Source organism: Sinocyclocheilus anshuiensis, unplaced genomic scaffold (genome assembly GCF_001515605.1).
Source record: "Sinocyclocheilus anshuiensis isolate Anshui unplaced genomic scaffold, SAMN03320099.WGS_v1.1 scaffold840, whole genome shotgun sequence".
Classification (NCBI taxonomy): domain Eukaryota; kingdom Metazoa; phylum Chordata; class Actinopteri; order Cypriniformes; family Cyprinidae; genus Sinocyclocheilus; species Sinocyclocheilus anshuiensis.
The window spans coordinates 709679-729843 of NW_015552598.1; the positions used below are offsets into that span (position 1 = coordinate 709679).

Sequence of the window (20165 nt, forward strand, 5' to 3'; positions counted from 1 at the left end):
TGCCCTGACTGCCTGTAGGCTGTGAAACGGGACATGAACATCCACGGGCAGGGACACGCGAGAGGGCGGCATCCAGTAGTCCAGCTGAACACAGAGCAAAATGTAAGATGTATTTTATATTATATATTATAATATAATTCCAACAAATCTGAAACACTGATGATCTGAAACATGATCAATGGGCTTTACCCCGAGTATCTCTTCAGGGAGTTCCTTCAGGAGAGCGATCTGCTCTACATCTTGTGCAGTGATCCGAAGAACCTGGTCTCTGTAGAGACATTAATACTTAGTGATAATATTCTAAATATTCAGTAGGCCTATTTTGCAAATGTAAATTTTGTTAATCTAAAATGTATGCTTTAGATATCAAAAAGAATAATAGCCAAATTAAGATGTCAGCTTTTTGTCAGTTGTTAGTATATAACAGGACATGTAACTATTCCAACATGTGTTTATATGTGAATGTGAGAATTTGGAAGCAAAAAGTATGAGATATAGAGACATAAGATTTGTGAACTCACCCCTCAAAAGTCACTTTGCCAAACACGGCCACAAAAAGAGCGGTTAGAACCAGTAACCCCTTCATCTTGCTGCTTGAAGTAGAGTTTCTCACAGTTAGCGACCACCTTTATATGCTAACATGGTGATTATGACTGAGCTAACAGGTCACGAGTCTGACAAACCTGCTGCTTTGGTTCTCATAACCTTATAAAACACTGATGATGGAATTTAAAGGATGAGAACATTGCATCTGTTCTCTCACCTGTTACTTAATATAGCCACTCAGGGTTTATTGAGAAGAAAACAAGTTGCTGTATTTACAGTATTTTAAGTCCTCATACCATAATTCTCTATCAAATGAGGAACTAAACTGGAAATTCAGTCCACCACAGTCCCTACAGCTCACATTTTTTATCTCGTCTTTTATGCAAACATACTCATTTGTTTTCTATTGATGATTTACGAACATTGCTGATGTAAGTTTTTGATAGAAATTACGAGAGTGACTTGATCTTGATCATTTTGAAAGCATCAGTCAGAATGAGTTTAAAATTATTAACAAATCAGTTATGTTTGCACAAAATGCCATAATTTCCAGTAGAAGCACTTATGAATGTATAGATGCCATGGAGTTACATTATGAATTAATGAATGAATGATGCATTTTATATAGCGCTTTATTGTGTATTGTTGTACACCCAAAGCGCTTTACAATCATATGGGGGGTCTCTCCTCAACCACCACCAGTGTGCAGCATCCACTTGGATGATGCGACGGCAGCCACAGGACAACGGCACCAGTGCGCTCACCACACACCAGCTACAAGGTGGAGAGGAGAGAGAGTCATAGAGCCAATCAAGTGGTTAACTTGATTATGGATGGATTATTATTACATATATTATTTGCTGTAACTTTTTTTATTTGACAAAAACTGAAAAGCTGAATCATTAAGAGCAACAATATATGTCAATAAGGTTTTGAAATTATAATTTTTTTAATCCATTTTCCCTGAATTTCACATACAATGTTATGGTTAATTAATTTTTTTATCTATTATTATTATTATTATTTATTTATTTTTACCAAAAACTGTCAATTTGTGTTTTGTTTTTTGTTTTTTTGCGGGTGTGCAAAAAACACCCGCTTTGCATGTAAAATGATCTATCAATCAGTAACAGCCTCTTATGCTTTTACAGTGAGGTTAAATACATACTTTTGCTGTAGCAACATATTCATGAATCTGAAGACTTAACTGATCGAGCTCCTGTTGAAAATAAACTTTTCAGGCTTTCAGATCTTTTGGAGGAATGTAAAGAGCAGTAACAGCTCAATGCTCTATTCTGTAGCACTAGTTTTTCTGCTTTCTGTTCATTACATAATACATTTCCACCTTACATTACATAAGTACATGATAAATGGGCCAACTTTCTAATCTCCCAACAGGTGTCAGACATGTAAATGTGGATGAGTCTGGGTGTTGTCGCAATGTTGCGTGAGTACAGAGTTATTTTTACCGTTAAATGTACAGAGTTATTTTTACCGTTAAATGTATAGCATTAGAATTATGCAATATAAATGCCCTTTTTGTACTTGTGAGGAAGTTTTGAGCTCTTTCACTTCAAAACTATAATAAAATTTGATAAAATTGATATATTGGTAAATATTTTAATAATATGGCCAATAACTGATAAATGGTCGATATCAAAATGAAAACTAAAAACTAAAATCAATTGTTAAAATCATTCAAAACTAAAATTAAGGCTACAGGTAAATTTGGACATCATAACATTATGATGTATGATGAATAAATAGATATTCATTTTGAGATTTGCTGACATTTAATTGTTATTTAATTATTGGTGTTTTAAAGCTGAACTTTAAGTGGGTGTTAGACAGGGTTATTATAGTTGACTTAAACTAAAATGTTAACTTAAAATAAAATATATGAAAACTTATGTCAGCTATAATTGCCAAGGCAACATTTCTCATTTTTATTTAGTTTAACTTGATGCAATAAAATGACTAAAACCACAACCGAAATAAATTGCTAAAACTTTAACTAAAATCAAAATGAAAGCAGAAAATAATAACACAAAATCTAATTCAGAATTTAAATAAATAAATTCATAACTAGCCTATAATAGTATCTCAATGGTTCTAATAACACTGCCAATAGATAATGGCAAATGTAATCTAAATGTAGGAAAAATAGAAATGAGAATGAGTAATTAAATATCTAATATCAACACATACTGATCAATTTATAACATCTCTAATAACCACCAATACTTCATAGGGTACAGATATATCAGTCAGCATCCAGAGACTTTTCAGGGCTGAACAATATATTCTTTGTAATGTATATTAAAGCAACTTCCATAAAATGGTAAATGTTTTTGTTGTTTTTATTAACACTCTTTTATTCACTTTGACTCATCACAGAAGCATTGTTATATGTTTAATATGGATTATTCCTGGTGTGCTCCATGATGGCCATCAGGGCTAGCCAGGTCTCCTCAGCAGTGGGGACGATCTGATCGGCAGGCAGGAGGAAACCATAGCGGCCAGTGTCTCTCAGCTCAAAGGTGTAGGAATATTTGATGCCCTGGTTGTAGGTCCAGTCGATAGTGCCTCCACTGGCTTGATCTGTGGACAGAGAGATTGTTAGAAGGGTGCAAAACTGATATGAACTGAAATGAATCTTCTCAAAACTTACAGATGGTAGTAATGATGCTTCCATATGTGTAGCGAGTGCTATACAGTGACTGCAGGGCAGTGACAGCCTTCCTGGCGAGCTCATGCTGAAGGAACAAAACAGAATTTGATTTAATTGATGCTACATATATCTAGAATAGTGTGTTTCCACATGCATACCAGTTCAGCCTGGTCCTTTGCAGGAGTGCTTGTGTATCCGTATGGATAGAGAAGCATCTGGGAATAGTTGTGGATGGACACAAAGGCCTTGAGTTTGCCGTGAGATTTCACAAAGTCCACAATGGCCTTGACCTCTGGCTCAGAATGAGCGCTGGGTCCGCGGTACGTCTCAGTGCAGGGGTTGCTACTGGAACCAGCACCTGAGGTTGGAAAACAGAAAAACAATAAAGTATTATACCATTGGAATTTTCAAAGCCCCTTACAGTAGGGACATAACCACCATAGTGATTCATTAGAATGTAACAGTAATTAGAAATGGCAAAATTGTCTAATATTTGATACTTGACAATATTTTGAGTTTATATCATGAAATTCAGATTTTTTTCTCATACGATTATGTTTTAGGCTAAATTTAGGCTAATATTTCTGTTTTACGATACAACTGTTAAATGACTGAAGCTAATATCCTTTGATGCAGTGAACTCAATTTTATAGTCAAATTTTAGCATTTTGAATCCAAAATATAACCTGTAATTCCTAATTGAATGTAATGAGACAAGAAGCATTTTCCGTGTTTAACGTTTTAGGCTTAAACATAAGATTGAACATGTGCATATTATTTTTATTTTACTGTTATTCTTTCTTTTTCTTTATTCCCATGAATCCATTAATCCATTACGGCCTTGCTTTACAATATAACCGTAGTAACTGATTACATGTAATCTGGATTACATAATCAGATTCCAAAAATTAAGTACTAGTAATTAGAGTATATTACATTTGAATTATTATTGATTGTAATTAGATTACAGTTACTTTTTATTAGTGCTGTCAAGCGATTAATCGCGATTAATCGCATCCAAAATAAATGTTCTTGTTTACATAAAATATGTGTGTGTGCTGTGTATATTTATTATGTATATATAAATACACACACGTACAGTATATGTTTTGAAAATATTGACATGTATTTACATGTATATATTTATATTCATATAATTTATATTATATAAAAATATATTTAATATATAAACAACATATTTTTCTTAAATATATACATGCATGTGTGTGTGTTTACATTAAAATTATAAATATACACAGTATGCACACATATAATATGTAAACAAAAACTTTTATTTTGGACGCGATTAATCATGATTAATCGTTTAACAGCACTACTTTTTATGGATTAAATATTATTCACACAATGGCAGTAAATTATTGATAATTTACTGATTCTCCCTAATTCTTCTTTTAAATGGATTCCCAATCATTTTTGTCAGCCAAAACCACTTTAACATGAAATATTTTCTTGAAATATCTCTGAGGAAGTAAATATTTCAATAATTTAACAACACATTCGCATATTTACAGTTCGATGTTGCTTAACGGTCAGATTGGCATGCAGGTAAACAAATTAAATATTTCTATTTTTAGTATTTAATTAATGATAAGCATTTTTATCGACTCACAAACCCACTGCAGTTCTAACATTAAGCCTAGTTTGGGAAACCCTGGTTTAATGTAATGTTTAATGCATTTTATGAGGTTGATTTAAAAAAATGAAATGTATTTTCTTTCTCTTTACTTTTTTATGTCAATTCAATGGTAAGTTTAAAACAAGTTACATAAAAAAGTAATCTAAAAAGAAGTCTGAATACATTACCTATAATGAGTAACCTAGATTACGTTACTATCTATAGTTTTTATCATGTAATGTGTAATCAGTAATGGATTACAATTTGTAAGTAATCTGCCCAGCTCTGAGTATAACTGCAATGATAAAAGAATCTCACCTCCAAAGCCAGCGTCCCAGTTCCTGTTGGGGTCAACTCCAACACAGCTGGAGCCAGAGTTGGGCTTTCTGGTTTTACGCCACATTCGGTCCTTAACCAAACAGATTTGCAATTGAAAAGCAGTCCGTTGGAATACGTTCTCAAAATACAGTTGTTCTGAACTAAATGTGCATGTGAAGTCTTCCAGACATCAGGCTTTAAAACTCACATTGCTGTGGGTGTATGCGAAACCATCAGGGTTGGTGACGATCTCCAAGAATATATCATAGTTGCTAAGGATGTCAGTGAGGACGGGGTCACGTCCGTAGTCTGTCACGATCTTCATACAACAGAACACATGGGTATATGTGCTTTAGTCTATTCCTGTTCAAATCTGTTTTTATAGCATGCCAATTAATAACTTTACCTTCTTGGCAAACCAGATTCCGCTGGCCTGGGTGACCCATTCTCTGGAGTGGATGCCAGTGTCGAACCAGATACCTGGTCGGTTCGCTCCAGTGCTGAACTGAGTAAGAGGACATGAGGTCATAATGATAAAATCATAATTATATTACACATACTGCATATGAAATGTGATATATAGGCCTATACATATACAGTGGAATTCAAAAGGCCACACTGAAATATTTAAAATCTAATTTAAAGCTATTTTTTTCTGTTAAAATGATAATGATGCAGAAATTACATGTGTCATCTTTAAATCTGGAAATGTTTCAGAATTTTGAAAGATTTATTCAAAACTGACACTGAGGAGTGACCTCATATTGTATCATTTTGTAGAGATACATTTCTTACAGATTATTTATTATTTTTATTTATTTTTATATTTTTATTTGTTCGTCTGTTGATGTTCGTTGGACTAACGTATAATTTATGGTTGTTTTCTGAAAATAAATGTGAATTTTCCATTTAAAGTTTCCACTCAAATTGTTAATATAATTGCTAATTCATAATTTCAATGTGTAATTAACATAATTAGTAATGGGGGAAAAATACAAAATTAGGAAAATGTGAAATAACAGCATTTTCACTAGAGGTCTAGCTGCAATTTATCATTATTTATCATGACCTACCTTTAGGACGTTCAAGGGGCGGTTCTCGTAGCTCTGACCAATCACAATTTTGCTGACCAGATTGCTGTTCTCTGCTACAAGCATGTCTATGAAAGAGTTAATCTGAGAGAAACATGGTGAAGATCAAATGACTGTTTGTGTATTGTGTGTAAAATTGTTTAAAATATAAATGGTAAAATTCTGAAAAGCATGAAACAACATAGTCACATCCACCAAGTCTTACAATGCAGTCATATAATTAAAGTTGCAGAACTCACTGAGTTCAGATCATGGTAGGTGGTGTAGACAAAGTCATCGGTACTTCTTGGAAAGGAACGATATTTCACCATCTCACGTTGCTCATCATCCAGCAAATCCTTACAGAGAAAGAAGAATTAACTTTACATTTTGTGATTACCCACATTATATATTAAATATGATCAAAGATGAATTGTGGTGTAACCAAAACCGGGGTTCGCAAACCTGTGGGGGTTTCTGAGTTGATGGAAATCTAATAAATAATAAAAATGTAAAATAAAATTAAAAATTAAAACGAAAACGAAAAAAAAATTTGTTTTATTTGTTTACGTGCATGTTATGTGACCATTAACCAACACCAGGGAACCTTGAACAAGTGTCAGTTATTGAAATATTAACTTAAAATCCCACAGGGTACTTCAAGGAAATATTTTAGATCAAAAGGGGTCCAATTGACAAAAAAGTTTCCTGGTGTATCCAAAGAATGTGTGTCATATGATGATTTATTGTCTCCAAGCTATTATAATCATAGCAATTAAAAAGTTTAATTAATAGTCCCACCTGGACATCCATAATCATGACATTATACTGGATCTGATTGTATCCCAGGAACGCCCTGACTGCCTGTAGGCTGTGAAATGGGACACGAACATCCACAGGCAAGGACTCATGAACGGGCTCCCTCCAGAAGTCCAACTGAACACAGAAGGAAACAAGTATGGAAACAAATGCATATGAGAGACATCAATAAGTAGATCTCTGGTTTTGATGTGAAACTTACCCCGAGGTGTTCCTGTTCAGAAAGTTCCTTCAGGAGAGAGATCTGTGCCTCATCTTTTGCAGTGATCTGGAGAAGCTGGTCTCTGTAGATACATCAAAACATATGCAGGAATACTTCTTAGGTTATGTGGCTTCATTTGAATTTTCATTACAAATTAAGATATTTTGTCCATACAATGAAAGCTGTTCATTGCATAGACAAAAACCGCTGACATTTTTGAAAACAACAACTTTTTTTGGAACAACATGAAGGTGAGCAAATGATAATTTTTTTGATAAAATGTCCATTTAAGACTCAAGTGACTCTTTTTGGCAAATCCGGCCACAAACAGAGCAGTTAAAAATAGTATTCCTTTCATCATCATCATCTTATAAAGTAAAGCTATGAACACTAAAAATCACACTTTATATTTGATCACTGTAGATATGACCATGATGACTCTCCTCCTGAACACTCAGCGCTGAATAATCCACAGCTTTCTCTCTCAAACTCAATGTAAAATGCTGCACTGCTTTTATCTTTTTTGGTGCATAACCATGCAGAATATATATATATATATATATATATATATATTCTAGGATACTGTAAATAGGATTTGTGAGCTCACCCCTCAAAGGTCTTTTTGCCAAACACAGCCACAAACAGAGCAGTCAGCACCAGTAGCCCCTTCATCTTGCTTGAGTAGAACTTTCTAGCTAGAGTCATCCTTTATATACTGCCCTGGTGGCTGTGACCTTGTATTTGAGGTAGTAATGGGTTGGCAAGCCTGCTGCTGTGGTTCCCACAATATTATACAATAATAATGCTGAAGTTTGACAAATGAGAGCAATGCAGCTGTTTCTTCTAGTATAGCAGCATACGGTGTATTGACTGGTAAATGTAATCAGTAGTGCCTTAACTGGTTTGACCCGAGATAGAAAGATAGTAAAAACAAGACCAAATGTATCTATCTATCTATCTATCTATCTATCTATCTATCTGCTGATGGACAGGACAGTGTTAATGACATTTTGTTATCAGATATTATTATACAGGTCAAGATGACCAAACCATGATAATCATTTACTTCATCTGCAGTTTTCTCATCTGCAAAACCTCATAATAAGTCATAATCTGACGGGAAAGTCACACCTAAATGGTGATTAAACATCACACAGCCTACCCACACATGTAAACAAACTCATCCTTTCACACAACATTTCTATTTTAGTCACAGCTAGTCATGGTTCTGTTAGTCAAAACCCCATACGTTTGAATAAACTGTTAGAATTGTTATTAGAAAATAAACATTTATCTAGTTTATGCATTTATATCTCTTTGCAAAACAAGATCTTGCTGTGTGGAATAGAATAGCAAGAAATGCTTGTACCAAGTATAGTTTTGACCTTGTGTTGACATTAAATCGGCTCAGACAGGCCTGCTGCTTTGGTTCTCACAACCTTGTGTAACACTGCCTCTGAGTCTGATGATGAGAACAATGCAGCTGTTTTTCATCTTCATTTTTAGAGATTGTGATGCAATTTAGTTTATGGAACTTTCGTGAAAAATATGATGTTGTTGCTTAGTGGTTGAAGTAAAGCTGTTGGTTAGGGTGACCATATTTTAGTTCCCTTTCATGGGAACTTCGAACTGCGTCCTCTAGGGGTCGCTATGGGGAAGGCCTCGGCGTGACCCGTGTCTGAAGCATACATTGAAAAAACACCAACTCGTTGGCCGGCGACAGCCATGACGTCACTACCAGTGCGACTATAGTATAAATAGGCGCCGGGAGCACACATCATTCTCTTCTAGGTCTTCATTGACTGTTTTGTTTGAAGCGTGCATTTCTGTGGTAAGAGCGATCTCTATTTATCTCATTATGGCGAGCACTAGCAAAGCATTTAAGGATGTGTGCATCCATGTTGACGTTGTTTAACATCTGATGACACACACGATCTATGTGTTGTTTTGTTTGGGCAATTGCACTCCCCTCAGCATGGGGGCGTGGGTATACCGTTCCACATAGGGACCCCTAGAGGACGCAGTTCGAAGTTCCCATTAAAGGGAACATCTCAGGTTACTTATGTAACCATGGTTCCCTGAGTAAAAGAGGACAGTGGGTGCGGGCGGGGCGGGGGGGTTGGGGTGTGGTTGGTTGGTGATTAAAGTAATGCCGAAAGCGCCCAAAGTAGCGCAATCTCAAATCTCAAAACTCAAAATATGTAATTTCCATACCTAATATACATATTTTACAGTCACTGTTATGCATGTTGATCATAAACACAGCTACAAAAGCTTCCTACCAGTGGCCCTTCTTCACAAAACTTAACATCTAGCACAGTTTTATCATAGGTAGAATGCAAAATGTTTCAATGTAATTTATGTTGGTTCAAACCTACATCTCCATTACCCTAGTAATGCACTGAAAGACACTTTTGTAATGAAACAGAGCAAAATAAAGAAGTGACTGTGCTTTTAGTGATTGATTGAGTGAGTGAGCAGTAATTACATACAAGATAAGACAGGAAACAAACCCAGCTTCTGATTATATTCAGACAACAGTGTCATTATAGCTGGTGACATATATAGTTAGTTAGTCATGACAATGAAGCTGTGGCCATGCTGTTAGTGTTTCATGTCCACATCAACTCAACAAAATGACTAAAGCAAGGATTTCAAGCAGGCTTAGTGAAGACAAGTCTACACAAATCTTTAATAAACCTATAAAAGAGAGGCAGAAAAGCAGAATTTAGTATGTCAGAATTTAAAGTCTTACATCACCACACCCTTTCCAAAACCAACACAAACACTGAATAAGCCACAGCTTCCTGTATAAGGCCAGCGCATCAGTTTCTCTCAAAGTACGGCTGTTTCCTGCCCTCCGCATGCACTTACTGATGTTCTCTGACCTGTTAGGATGTGTATTTTTGTATGTCAAATAAGAAAAAGCATGTTCAACAAATTAATATGTATATACACATTTCTGAGGCCCCACAAATGTATTAATTTAATATTTTTCTATGCAAGTTTTATTATATTAACAACCTGATAATTTGAGTGAAAAATAAAAAGAACATAACCTTTCACTTTGAATTTTTACATTAAAGAACATTATCTTTTTGAACAGTTTTCACACACACAATTATGAATAAAGAGATGCTATGATGTAAAATGAAATATTTCAAATGAAAATTCTAAAAAAACAATTGTTTTCCCCAAAAATTTTTTATGAGACTTGGCTAATAGAGTAGTATTATAATTCACTGTAACATATAACTGTAACATGGCAATGTATAGGTCCTTTTCTATACAATTAAAGTAGAAAATACTAATATATATATATATATATAACATAAAAACTTTTAATAATTTATTCAAATTAATAATACATATATAAAATAATTATAAAACAAATGTCATTAATCAGCATTTTAATCCACGTTACAGTAGCCAATTAACTACTATTCTGCTAGTTCATGTCTCATAGCCTCCAGCTCTCCCATCAGTCCGCGAGCGTTTCACTTTGTAACAGAGACATCTCATACAAGGCTCTGATTGGTAGTTCACATCTACATCTCTGCTCCTATTGGCTGAACAGCGCACAATGAGCGGAAGTCTTTCAGCGTGCGTGCGTGCGTGAGTGAGTGTGAGGTGGGAGTCTGTCCCGTTCAACAGAAGTGACCCGTTAGCGAAAGTTGCCGGTGGGAATAGAGTCAGCGCTGGTTATCACATCTAAACAAGCTCGACAAGAATGGAGACCGAGAAAGAAGTTAAAAAGGTACGCTTATTGAACTGGTCATGGTCCAAAAGTTTAGTTACAGAAACATTCGGCATCGCCCTTAAAGGTAAAGCCACTGCCATTGTTCTACATGGCGAAACATTTGGCATATAAGTAGGCTAGTCAATATGACTTGTGCACTGTGATGAATGGACTGAATGAAATTTAAGTCATTTTTACTGAAAATCTTGACAATCAGATTTATTTGAATCCAATTCACAAACCAATCTGAATGATTCGTTCACAAATCTGATGCAGTTCTCAAGTTCAGCTCACGGACTCAGTCTATTATGATCTAGTTATAACAGTTAGCGTCTCACTACAGTTTCGATGAATTAATAACATGTTATTTTAACCTATTTCTCTCACAAACCTGTTGTATGGCAGAAGACTTAAATATAATGTATTATAGATTACATTAATGCTGTTTTACAGCAATTTTGCATCCTTTTTGAAGCCGGAAAGTTGCAGTCATCATTAATTTTCATTGCATGGAAAAGAGCGACCAACAATCTTTCAAACAAATATCCCTTTAAAAGAAATTAATATTACGTTGTACATAACATTTCCACATTTGCATAAAATTGCAAAAAAATAAAGTAGTAAGATTTCAAGAGTTTGTCAAGGAAGTGGTTAACAAACATTGACGTTTGTAATGTTTAAAGCAACTTTAACAGATAATAATAATTTATTTTTTTCATTTGCTAAATCTTTGTGAATGCCGCATAATTTTCTCTCAAATAGATGTTTTTAAAAGCATTAATCGAGATTTGCACTCCGTGTTCTCAGGAGCTAGTGTAGGTAGGCTACAGTATAAATATTAGGTACAGGTTTATGGACCGAAATGCCACAGTGCCTCATTGTCTTGCTGTTAAACAGTAACTCAGACCTTGATTTTTAAGCAGAAAAATGTTCTTCTTTAACAGAGGAGATGTGCTAAGTCCTCCAGGCGTTCTCCATCTTGATAATTACTTGACCTTATAAGGCGGTCTTCCAGCTGAGGAGCTTTAATGTTGAGAACTGCTGAGATAGGAATAAGCTTTATAAAATTAATATTAGAATATCTAGTGAGGTAGACTGATTTCAAATGTTTCTCAAATATATATTGCACTTGTAGAAATTGAAGGGTAGTTTGAGAGGCATTCTTCTCCTTCCTTTAATTATGGAAATTATGTCCTGCTTCAAACTAAAGAGCATTTTGTAAAGCCTATAGTTTTTTTGTCCTAATTAGTAAGTTCTATGAAGTTTCTAGAAGCACATGATCATATAACTGAGGAGAATTCTTAAAAAAAAAAAAACTTTCTTATGAATCCGCCTTTTAATGAATCTTGTCTGCTTGTCTTATAAAAAGCAGACGCCAGAAGAAATGCAACTTCACCTTTGTTGGATTTGGCAAAATTAGTAAAGGAATACATACAAGAGGTTAGAGAGCATTTTTCATGAACATGCTACATGTTGGTGTCTTTTCTTTTTTTATTTGTTTGTTTGTTTTATAAATTATTAGAAGCACGAATGTCTTTTTAAATTGTGAACTGGAAATGCAAATCCCTCGTGAGATCTAGTAGACATGTTAGAGAATAAATAAATAATTAAAAAAGAAATAAACCATTTTGTCCCAACAGGTGACTTTAATACATGCTGAATTCACAACCCTTTTACCCATTTTGGCATAGTTTATTTCTTTATTTAGGCTGTTTGTTTAGACTTAGTATTTTATTAAATATGTATTGCTAGAAAATGAAATGTTTTGAAGTCTTATATGCTCAACAAGACAGAACAAAAAATACAGTAAACCAGTAATATTGTGAAATAATATTTAAAAATAAAAAGTCATATATTTCAATGATGGCAAAGCTGAATTTTCAGCATCATTATACAGTCTGTGTCTCTTCAGAAATCATGCAGATTGATGTTGTAATGCTTAATATTTTGTGGAAACCATGATTCATTTTTTTCATTTTTTTTGATGAATTGAAAGTTTTTAAAAGAACAGCATTCATTTGATAAATGCTGAATACAATTAAAAAGTCTTCTTATACTTATGAAGTTGATAATTAGCATTTTCCAAAGGTTCAGAACTTGCTATTTGTTGAAAAGAAAATGAAGTTTGTTATTTTTGAAATTGGTAGGAAAGGGCCAGTGGGGTCACCATTTAATTAAAGGCACAATATGTAAGGTTTTTTTATTAAAATATCCAAAAACCACTATTTGCTGACTTGTGTACTTTATCCCAAATGTTTCGAAGAATGTTTAAATCCAGAGAAATAAGCAATTTTAACTAGTGACACGGACCGTGTCCATAGTGTCATTGTGTCGCCTGCCAATGACGTCATACACCCTCGATTTCCGGTTTTGTTTTGTAGAAAACATGGAAACACCAAAGACGCTTTAATATGTTATGCGTTTTATTATACAGGTGACGACCGCACAGAGTAGCATTATAACAGAACTTTCAAATGTATCTAGTATGATAAAACAGCGATGCTTTACCCCACATACGCACGACCGGAAGGAGTGGAAGCGCTAAAGTGTGGCATAATAAAAGCTCCTCTGCTTTCGAGCCGTGTGTCGCGCTCGTTCAGCGGCCTCGTTTCGCTTCGACGGCTTTCAGCCTCACCCTGCTTCATTCTACTACGTTAATAAATCATTAGCTCATCCATGAACATGATTTCTGCCTGAGTCCCGTCGGATTGCAACGACTGTGGGGATGAAGACGACAACTCCCATGACTCCACACTCAGTCACGCTGTCATCTAACTATGCCTTTGTCTCTTTGTTTATTTTGAATACGCCCTCCAGCGGTGAAGATTACATATTGTGCCTTTAAAATAAAATAAATGCATATGTGCTTTTTTTGAATTTCTGATGATTTGACCAATACTTTTGTTTGATATGTGTTTGTGACTCGGGAAACAGGATTTGCTCATGTCTCCTGTTGTTTTGCCAGATAACCCTGGGCCATGAGATTGGAGCTGGAGCTGCCTGTCTGAAATGCAAGGACAAATGTGAAGGCTTTGAGCTTCACTTCTGGCGGTTTGTGCTTGCTTCCTTCCTACATATTTGTGCAATGTTATTATTCATGCATGTGGTTTTTATTATGAAGAATGTCTAATCATGTTGGGTCATCATTGATTTGACTTGTCTGTTTTTATCCATCATCATCTTGACAAACTCACCATAATGCTGTACCGTATCTATCTGGCAAAAAGTTGTCACACTGAGAGAGCTCTGGCCATTAGCTGCACTCTGTTGGTTTTCCTGAAGTGAGAACCACAGGTGCCAAGATGCCTGTGCCAGAGCTCTATCACTGCAGCGGTGGTGCGTGCCATTCCCAATCACTCTCATGGGGTTTCAGGAATTCTTTGAATGGAAAGACATCAATGTGGATACAGGCCATTGGATGCAGAGCCTGAGACTTCATCTTTGTGTTTGTTTCTATGCAGCTGGGAAGGGCGACTAGCCATCCAGTGCTGAACAGAATTAGTCAGGTCTCGGTAGGGTTTCTATGGAAGCTTATTTCCACCACGGAATAAAAATATAAATATATTTTTCATGCAGTTCTGAGAATTGTGAGTTATAATCGTGATATATAAACTTGCAATTGTGAGGAAAAAAGAAATTGTAAGATATAAACTCACAGTTGTGATAGTCAGAATTATGAAATAAAAAGTCAAAATTACCTGTATTTATCTTTTTTATCTGTGACAGAAACAGAATTGCGAGAGAGGAGTCCATATTGTGAGATGTAATCTAAGAATTCAGAGAAAAAAGGTCAAAACTGTGCGATGTTAATGTAGAATTGTGAGGGAAAAACTGAACTGTGAGGTAGAAACTCGCAATTGTGAGAGAAAAAAGTCTCAATTGAGAGTTTTAAAAAAATCACAAAGACTTTTTAATTTTTTTATTCCGTGGCTAAAGTAAGCTTCCATAGGTTTCCATGTTGTGAAGTGACTCAAACAGGCTTAGACTCACTTCCTGTGCCTCAGAGTCATTCCTTTGTAAATGGCTTTGGATAAAAACATGTGTGCTTTGGATCACTGACATGCTGAAACATTTCTTTTGGGTAAAGATAAAGCCTCTTTGACTTTGTGGCGAAGATTTATGTTGTAGCATTTCCCAAACACCATCTTTCTTACTCCTTGGCTCTCATTGATATGTTAAACAGCCCAAAGTGTCTTTAAAGGGGCCACATTCTACTTTTATAGCATTTTATTTTCTTCACTTATAATGTTAGTCAAGGTTTCTTGTACCAAAAAGTCATCATTTAGTTTTCATGACCATTTTCTACCCTCTTACTGAGCGTGCGTTGACAATGACAGCAACAGCGTAGCCAGAAAACATACATTTTTCCATTTAAATTGTCAACAAACTCTACCTTTTATTTATTTTTGAGTTTTTCGTGCAATATCCCATGTGAAGTCAACTTGCAGATAAACAACATACTTCATCTTGCTGTACAGAAAGTCCTCTTTATCTCTGAATTTTTACAGCTCTCAATGCAACACAATATGGTTTGTTTAGTATGATTTTAATTATATATGTTATAGAAATGCTCAAAAGATCATGCCAAAAGTGATTTAGTATGTAGCCCATGCCGTTCTTTTTCCAAGTAATTAATTACAGAATATCTGTGCATGCCTTAACTTGACATGTGCACAGCGATCCAAACTAATGTTATCAGACTCTTACCTAAACAAAACAGACATAACTCAGAGAGACAGCTCCATCCTACAGTAAAAATATGCTCCTCTCATTCTCTATCAATCACTTCAGCTTTTAAAATACAATAAATACGATAACACAAGCCTTTTTTTCTCAGTATGCTGCTGTTCAGTTTGGTTCTTCATACACTACAGTTCAAAAGTTTGGAATCTGTTTCTTATGCTGCATTTATTTGATTAGAAATACAGTAAAAACAGTAATATTGTGACATATTATTATTTCATATTTTGAAAACGGTTCTGCTGCTTAATACAGTACCTTTGCAGAAACGGTAATTTTTAGGATTTTTTGATGAATATAAAATTCAAAAGAACAGCATTTCTATTTATTTGAAATAGAAATCCTTTCTAACAATATAAATATCTTTAGTGTTACTTTTGATCAATTTAAGTCCTTGCTGAATAAAACTATTGATTTCTTTTTAAAAAATCTAAATGACCACACATTTTTGAATGGTAGTGTATGGTTTAAAGTGTTTCCACAGGTACCACCCCCAAAAAAATTCTGTCTTCCCTTTTAACAGAAAGATTTGTCGAAACTGCAAGTGCGGCGTTGAGGACCATGATGTGCAGCTTGAGACTGAGGAGAATAAGAAGGTGGGGAAGCTTTTTGAGGACACCAAGTACACAGGCCTTATAGCCAAATTTTTAAAAAATCTAAATGACCACACATTTTTGAATGGTAGTGTATGGTTTAAAGTGTTTCCACAGGTACCCCCCCAAAAAAAATTCTGTCTTCCCTTTTAACAGAAAGATTTGTCGAAACTGCAAGTGCGGCGTTGAGGACCATGACGTGCAGCTTGAGACTGAGGAGAATAAGAAGGTGGGGAAGCTTTTTGAGGACACCAAGTACACAGGCCTTATAGCCAAGCTGAAGAGAGATGGCATCCCATCTTATAGAGGCAACCAAGTCACCATCTGCATCCCGGCCACCACCGTCAGCACTGCCACTCCTGTTCCTGCTGCCAGCTTTATCCCCGGCTCCAGCCAGATCTCTGCTCCCAGCGCCCAGCCTGCTTATTTCCCACCTACTGCTGCAGTTCACTCCCCTGCTTCCCCTGCAACGGGCCCTACTGCTGCCCCAGGAACAGGCCACACTGCTGCCCCAGGAGCAGGCCACACTGCTGCATCAGGGCCAGGCCATAGTGCGGTTTCGTCTGCTGCCACCCCAACTAAAGGCCCTGTTGCTGCCACTACTGTTGTTCCATCCCCTACCCCAGTGCCTGCCAAAACGGATGTGGTTAAGTCCGTTACCTATGAATGGGCTCCACCTGGGATCAACCAAAGCTTGGTATATTATGTTATATTATATATTTTGATATATTTAAATATATTTTTATTTTATTTTATTTATTTTTTGGAATTTATGCTTGAGGGTGAAGTTTAAAATTTTACTTTAATACTTAGATGCACTAGAGGTCACTGTTCTCCACTTCATTTTTGAGACTCCTTTTTTTAAAGAAATAATCTAATAGCAAAATATTAGAAAACAATGAGCATTTATTAATTTAGCCGATAATTAAAATGAGGAAAAAAATAGAGCCTTTAGCGGTTATGTTAAGAGTTATTGAATTATTAAAAACTACTTTGAAAAAATATAATTTTTTTTGCATTGCTGCATCAAAAAAAAATACAATAAAGTGCATAAGTTCTTTTAATTTTTATTTAAAAAAATGTAGACCTGCATAAATCTGTTATTTTTAATAAAAAGTCTGTTGCAAAACTATACATAAAAAATGTGAATGATTATTTGTAATTATTATACAATTTTAAATAAAGATTTTTTGGTATTATAATATATATTTATTAGTGCTGTCAATCATTTAAAAAAACAACTAATTAATTGCACTTTGTCTTTTAAATTAATACCGAATAATAATCCCACCTAACATTAAAGTTTTTAAATATACTTTTATATTGCAATAATTTCACATTCAGTCTTCAAATTAATGTAGAAACAACATACAGTATATTTTTAATATTTGTTTAATGGCATCTTTTTTTTTATGACTGAAGGCGAGTATTACTGATACCAATCCTACTGATGTCTATAGGAAAATGTATTTTGTCCCCTAATATTTAACCATTGACTATAACCATTCAACATTACAGTATAAATGAGAGCTATAAATATTAACATTTATTAGACTTTAAAAAATAACAACTTCTAATTTACAGAAAGTGAATTTAAAACAATCTTCACATAAACCCTCTATAATAAATGTCATATTTACCTGTGTCCTTCAGCAAGTAGCAAATATACCAAAAATTTATAAAGTTATCAACACTAAATTCTAAATTAAATATAGATTAATCTATATGTAATTGAATATAGATGAAAGCAACAAAAGTTATTGATTTACTCTTTTTTTTCTTTTGTTCTTTGATTAACAGACATCACAGCAGCTGGGTTATTTAGGTTATTTGGCTGCTATTACTTTAAGAGCTGCCGCTGCTGAATGTGAAGCAGATCTGACACGTATGCTCGTAGTTGCATTCGCGCTTTAATATGAAATGGTACAGCGCGAGCCACTGAACTTGTGCATGCAATTTAAGAGCATGTGTTACAAGCACAGTATAACGGCTGACAGGACAGGAAAATTAATGTTTACTGACCTATGACCTGACAACATCTCATCTGATCGCAGTTCACTGTTGTTCTACTGAAGCTGCCACGTCACCTGTACCGTTTCCGCACTCGTTTGACTCGTGCCTGGCTCTGAGGCGAAGTGGAGTGCGCATCTGAAAAGTCTACTGTTTAATGTGGTCGTAAAGATGTTCTGCGTCTAAATAAATGCAATGCTTGTCAAGAAAAAAGAGCCCGAAGCAGCAGTTGTAAATGGAGTGGCCACCCTAGCCCCGCCCCTGCGTTAACTGTGTTAAATATTTTTAACACTGTTAAATGGGAAAAATAATCGCCTGCATTAACACGCTAATTTTGACAGCACTAATATTTATTAATTCAGTTATCATAAAATAATTATAACATTTCTATTAGAATATCCAAAATAAATGAAAAAAAAAAAATGTGAGGAATACTTCACCAAGAATGAAAGTCCTGTCATTTACTAAATGTCCTGTCACTCCAATTCCGTACAATTTTGTCATTTATTTTTAAATATTCTGTTTCGCTCAAAAATACACCACATTACAAAAGTTAAATAGGTTCCACATCTAATTTCATATTAACCAAAAAACATCACTTATGTCCTCTCAGGCTCTGCGATACATTGAGCTTCTGCCTCCGGAGCGGCGGCCCATCGCTGGTACGGCGGGAGCAGATTACCGTAAGAAACAGATGGCCAAACAGCTTCCTGACCATGACCAAGACCCAGAGCGCTGCCACGAACTCTCGCCCGGTGAGGTTAAGCAAATGCAGCAGTATGTCCGTAAGTACAAGGACGAGGCATTGGGCGTAGGCGACATCACCCTGCCCGAAGAGATGGGACAGCAGGCAGGTATGGCCAGGGAAAAGGGTCCTCAAGGCCTCGGGGCAGGAGGGAAACCTGGTGCTGGAACAACAGGGACTCCTGGAGACAAAGGTGATGCTGTTGCTACAATGGGAAAAGTTGGCTCCCCGGGGGCTGGGATGTCACCCGCTGGACCTGTTGGTAACTATGTAAGTATGCCATTCCTACATACATGTTTTGAAAAATGCAACTCCGTTTGTGAATGTTGATTGTCATGGATAAATTTTTTATTACATACAAATAGCTTTTGTAACCTTTCTTTTCTCATTATCCCTTTACATCTTAATGACTCTCAGTCTAATTTCTAGGCATTTGAATGTCACCATCTATTAATGAAAAATCCCCTTTGGCGCTGTTGAGCAGCTGTATTTATTTCCACCACATGTGCGCTACGGTAGTCGACTCGTTCTCCAGCGCTTATCTCCGGATTCACTTGATTAACATAAGAGCAGTTCAGATTCTGCCAAGCCTGTGTTAGTCAGGCAGTTGGAATGAACGTTATGTTCTTCCAGAGATCTTCATAAATTACCACACTTAGTCCCTGTGGTTATGTTCAAGCTCGGGTGGATTTTTTCTAAATCTATTGTGAGCATCTGAAATCTCATGGTGGAAACATATGTATGCCATCAGCCTAATGTTTTTGCCTTTTTTAAAGAGATAGTTTACCCCAAAATGAACATTGTGTCATTGTTTACTCACCCTAATTTTGTTCCAAACCTGTTATACTGTTATCTTTTTGCCTGGAACACAAAAAGAGAATTGAAACAATCTTTACTAGCTCTATTCTTTAGAACAGGGCTGTCCAAACTCGGTCCTGGAGGGCCGGTGTCCTGCAGAGTTTAGCTCCAACTTGCCTCAACACACCTGACTGGAAGTTTCTATGCCTAGTAAGAGCTTGATTAGCTGGTTCAGGTGTGTTTAATTAGGGTTGGAGCTAAACTCTGCAGGACACCGG

General features: G+C 35.6%; 3 protein-coding genes across 3 annotated transcripts in view; 1 reads left to right on the plus strand and 2 right to left on the minus strand.

The window, feature by feature from the left end:
* The window catches only part of LOC107665737 (carboxypeptidase A1-like), a 4053-nt gene extending 3459 nt beyond the window's left edge, over positions 1-594 (minus strand). Inside the window, exons 1-3 of the mRNA XM_016456749.1 lie at positions 522-594; positions 190-268; positions 3-84 (exon numbers count right to left, since the gene is read on the minus strand). Of these exons, the coding sequence (XP_016312235.1) occupies positions 3-84; positions 190-268; positions 522-586 (226 nt within the window). The 5' untranslated portion in view covers positions 587-594. The remainder of the gene's footprint in view (positions 1-2; positions 85-189; positions 269-521) is intronic.
* Positions 595-2888: 2294 nt separating this feature from the next.
* LOC107665736 (carboxypeptidase A1-like) lies at positions 2889-7934 on the minus strand. Its single transcript, XM_016456748.1, has 11 exons — positions 7870-7934; positions 7263-7344; positions 7043-7177; positions 6502-6600; positions 6245-6346; positions 5578-5676; positions 5380-5490; positions 5172-5262; positions 3376-3575; positions 3218-3302; positions 2889-3147 (listed from the first exon to the last, which is right to left on the minus strand). The coding sequence occupies exons 1-11, from the start codon at positions 7932-7934 to the stop codon at positions 2960-2962; spliced, it is 1257 nt and encodes a 418-aa protein (XP_016312234.1). The 3' UTR covers positions 2889-2959.
* Positions 7935-10857: 2923 nt separating this feature from the next.
* The window catches only part of LOC107665738 (testin-like), a 14198-nt gene continuing 4890 nt past the window's right edge, over positions 10858-20165 (plus strand). The window contains exons 1-5 of the mRNA XM_016456750.1: positions 10858-11019; positions 13967-14052; positions 16265-16371; positions 16598-17031; positions 18958-19359. Of these exons, the coding sequence (XP_016312236.1) occupies positions 10993-11019; positions 13967-14052; positions 16265-16371; positions 16598-17031; positions 18958-19359 (1056 nt within the window). The 5' untranslated portion in view covers positions 10858-10992. The remainder of the gene's footprint in view (positions 11020-13966; positions 14053-16264; positions 16372-16597; positions 17032-18957; positions 19360-20165) is intronic.